The sequence below is a fragment of the Dichomitus squalens genome (genome assembly GCF_000275845.1).
Source record: "Dichomitus squalens LYAD-421 SS1 unplaced genomic scaffold DICSQscaffold_282, whole genome shotgun sequence".
In the NCBI taxonomy this organism is placed as follows: Eukaryota; Fungi; Basidiomycota; class Agaricomycetes; order Polyporales; family Polyporaceae; genus Dichomitus; species Dichomitus squalens.
In genome coordinates this window covers 1-2,799 of record NW_006767164.1, presented here as the reverse complement: position 1 = coordinate 2,799, position 2,799 = coordinate 1, and the positions used below count along the sequence as shown (strand labels likewise).

The window sequence follows — 2,799 nt, the reverse complement described above, 5'->3', positions numbered from 1 at the left end:
GCCCGAACCGTCATCACCATCCTGCGCGGATCAACCGGAACACCTTTGCGGACGAGTTCATCCCAGTCCCTGACTCCCCCATCGCGGAGTCACCCACGACTCGATCCCCCATCCCCGGCACTCCGACCGACGAGCTCGAAGTAGCGCTACTCATCGCGCTTCCCCCATCCCCTATCATCCCCCCAACCCGTCCACCATCCGCTCCACCCATCATGGGACAACAAGGCGGACAACCGCAGACGACAGGCCCCGCCAACAACCCCCAGCAGACCCAACCGGGCACCCAGACAGCAACGCAACCCCCGGACCCCATGACAGTACTACTCCAATCGATGACCCTCCTCACCCAGTCCATGGCGCAGCTCGCCAACTCGACCACCAGGGCCAACAGCCTGAAGGCGGTTCAGAAGCCCTCTCCCTTCAAAGGCGAACAGGGGGGCGAAGCACGACGCTTTCTGGCCGCGTTCACTCTCTGGGCCATGTCCCAAGGATCAACGCTCAACCACGTGGATGCCACGGGCAACGCGATCAGCGCGCGCGACGACCAGTGGATCCGGGCAGTCCTCTCCTTCATGCAGGACAGTGCGGCTCTCTGGGCCACTCCGGCGATGGAGGAGATCACGCAGGGCACCACCCCGTTCAAAGGCCTGTGGACGGAGTTCCGCACCCAGTTCAAGGCCCGATTCGAGACGGTCGATGAGGCGGTCGATGCGAAGGAACGCCTCCGTACGTTGTGGCAAGGCTCCGTGACCGTTCCGGAGTACGCCGCCCGGTTCAACGAGCTCTCCACCCGCACGGGCTACTCCAAGGCCGACCTCCGCGACCGCTTCTACGAGCACCTTGCGGACTCCATCAAGGACGATTTGGTACACACGGCAAGGCCCATCGCTTCTCTGGAGGACCTCATCACCGTCTCCTCCGACATCAATGTACGTGTCCGCCAACGCCGTGCCGAACGGGATCGTCAGCGCGGACGCGCCACCACCACCACCACCGTGGCCAAGCCGGCTGCTCCGCTGCATGCCACCCCCTTCACGCTGCCTGCCCGGGACCCGAACGCAATGGACATCGACGCCACCCGCACGCGCGAAGAGTTCAACCGCCTCATGCGCGGCAAGTGCTACGGTTGTGGCTCTACGGCGCATGTCAAGAAGGACGGCGGCCACGATCGGGACATCTGCGGCTACTGTCGCCGCGCAGGGCACCGCGGGACGGTATGCATGGACAAGTTCCTGAAGAAGCTCCGCTCGCAGAAGCTTGCTGCAACAGAGGAGGGACCCGAGGAGCCTCAGGTCGCAGCGTCGACGTCGACGTCTGCAGATGCCGGAGCGACCAATGCCCTCATCGCCCAGCTCATGGAGCAGCAGAAGGCCCTCGCTGACCAGCTTGCCTCTCTGCAGAAGTCTTTTTAGAGCAGGCGTGCGCGAAAGCTGCCGCAGCGGCGCCCCCTAGTACGACTACGGACTCTCTGCCTTCCCAGATCCCTGACCCCTGCGTGTACGATAGTGTTAGTTCGTGTATCATTCCCGAATTAAACCCGTCTAGCTCGCATTTCCGTGTCAGTGTGATACTCAAAGGCAGAAACCGTAGTATACGTTCCGCAGCTATGATAGACAGTGGGGCAACGGCCCTTTTTATCAGCCACCGTTTTGTAAAGAAGAACAACGTTTACCTACATAGACTAGCTAGAGACATCCCCCTCTACAACATCGACGGCTCCAAGAACAGTGCAGGCAGCATATCCCATTACGTTAGATTACAAGTACTTATGGGCGACTACACGGAATGGCTCGAATTCTTAGTTACAGATCTGGGCCCCGAAGACGTCGTATTAGGCTTACCTTGGCTTCGCAGGGTCAACCCGGACATTGACTGGCAGGAGGGCACCATGGAGGTTGGTGCGGAGGAAACAGAGGCCGAGGCGGAATGGAAACCCGGTATTGAGCGGATCGCCGCCAACCGGGTGCAGCGAAGGAAGTGGTGGAAGGCCAAGGTCCTGGAGGACACGACCGAGGAGTTGTGGTGCGCCGCGGGGTACACCTACTCCACTGAGCTCGCACGGAAGGCCAACCAGGACAAGCCCAAACGCACGTTCGAGGAGATTGTCCCGGAAGAGTACCGACAGTACTCGAAGGTCTTCTCGGAGACCGAATCGGAGCGCCTCCCGGAACACAAACCGTACGATCATGCCATCGACCTCAAACCCGACGCCCCAGAAACTCTACGCTCCAAGGCCTACCCGATGTCGCCTAACGAGCAGGAGGAAGTCAATCGGTTCCTCGAGGAAAACCTTCGGAAAGGCTACATCGTCCCCTCCAAGTCCCCGATGGCGTCCCCAGTCTTCTTCGTAAAGAAGAAGGATGGCAAGCTCCGTCTAGTCCAGGACTATCGCAAGCTCAACGAGATCACGGTGAAGAATCGCTACCCTCTCCCCCTCGCGTCCGACATCATCAGTCGCCTGCGCCAGGCCAAATACTTCACCAAGTTTGACGTTCGCTGGGGCTACCACAACGTCCGCATCAAGGAGGGCGACGAGTGGAAAGCCGCGTTTACGGTCCACGATCGAGGCCTATTCGAACCGCGGGTTATGCTGTTCGGCCTTACCAACTCCCCTGCCACGTTCCAAGCCCTGATGAACTCGATCTTTGCCGATCTGATCGCTGCAGGGAAGGTCGCGGTCTACCTGGACGACATCCTCATCTTCAGCATGACACTCGAAGAGCACTGTGCCGTAACCCACGAGGTGCTGAAACGACTCCAGGAACACGACCTCTACCTGCGACCGGAGAAGTGCGAGTT

At 60.1% G+C, this 2,799-nt stretch overlaps 1 protein-coding gene across 1 annotated transcript; it reads left to right on the top strand.

Moving 5' to 3' along the window:
• Window positions 1-371: 371 nt before the first annotated feature.
• DICSQDRAFT_18795 (uncharacterized protein) lies at window positions 372-1,268 on the top strand (the record flags this gene model as incomplete). The annotated part of the gene is made up of 1 exon (XM_007371786.1): window positions 372-1,268. A coding segment is annotated over one exon (897 nt), but the record flags the coding sequence as incomplete, so codon positions are not given.
• Window positions 1,269-2,799: the final 1,531 nt, after the last annotated feature.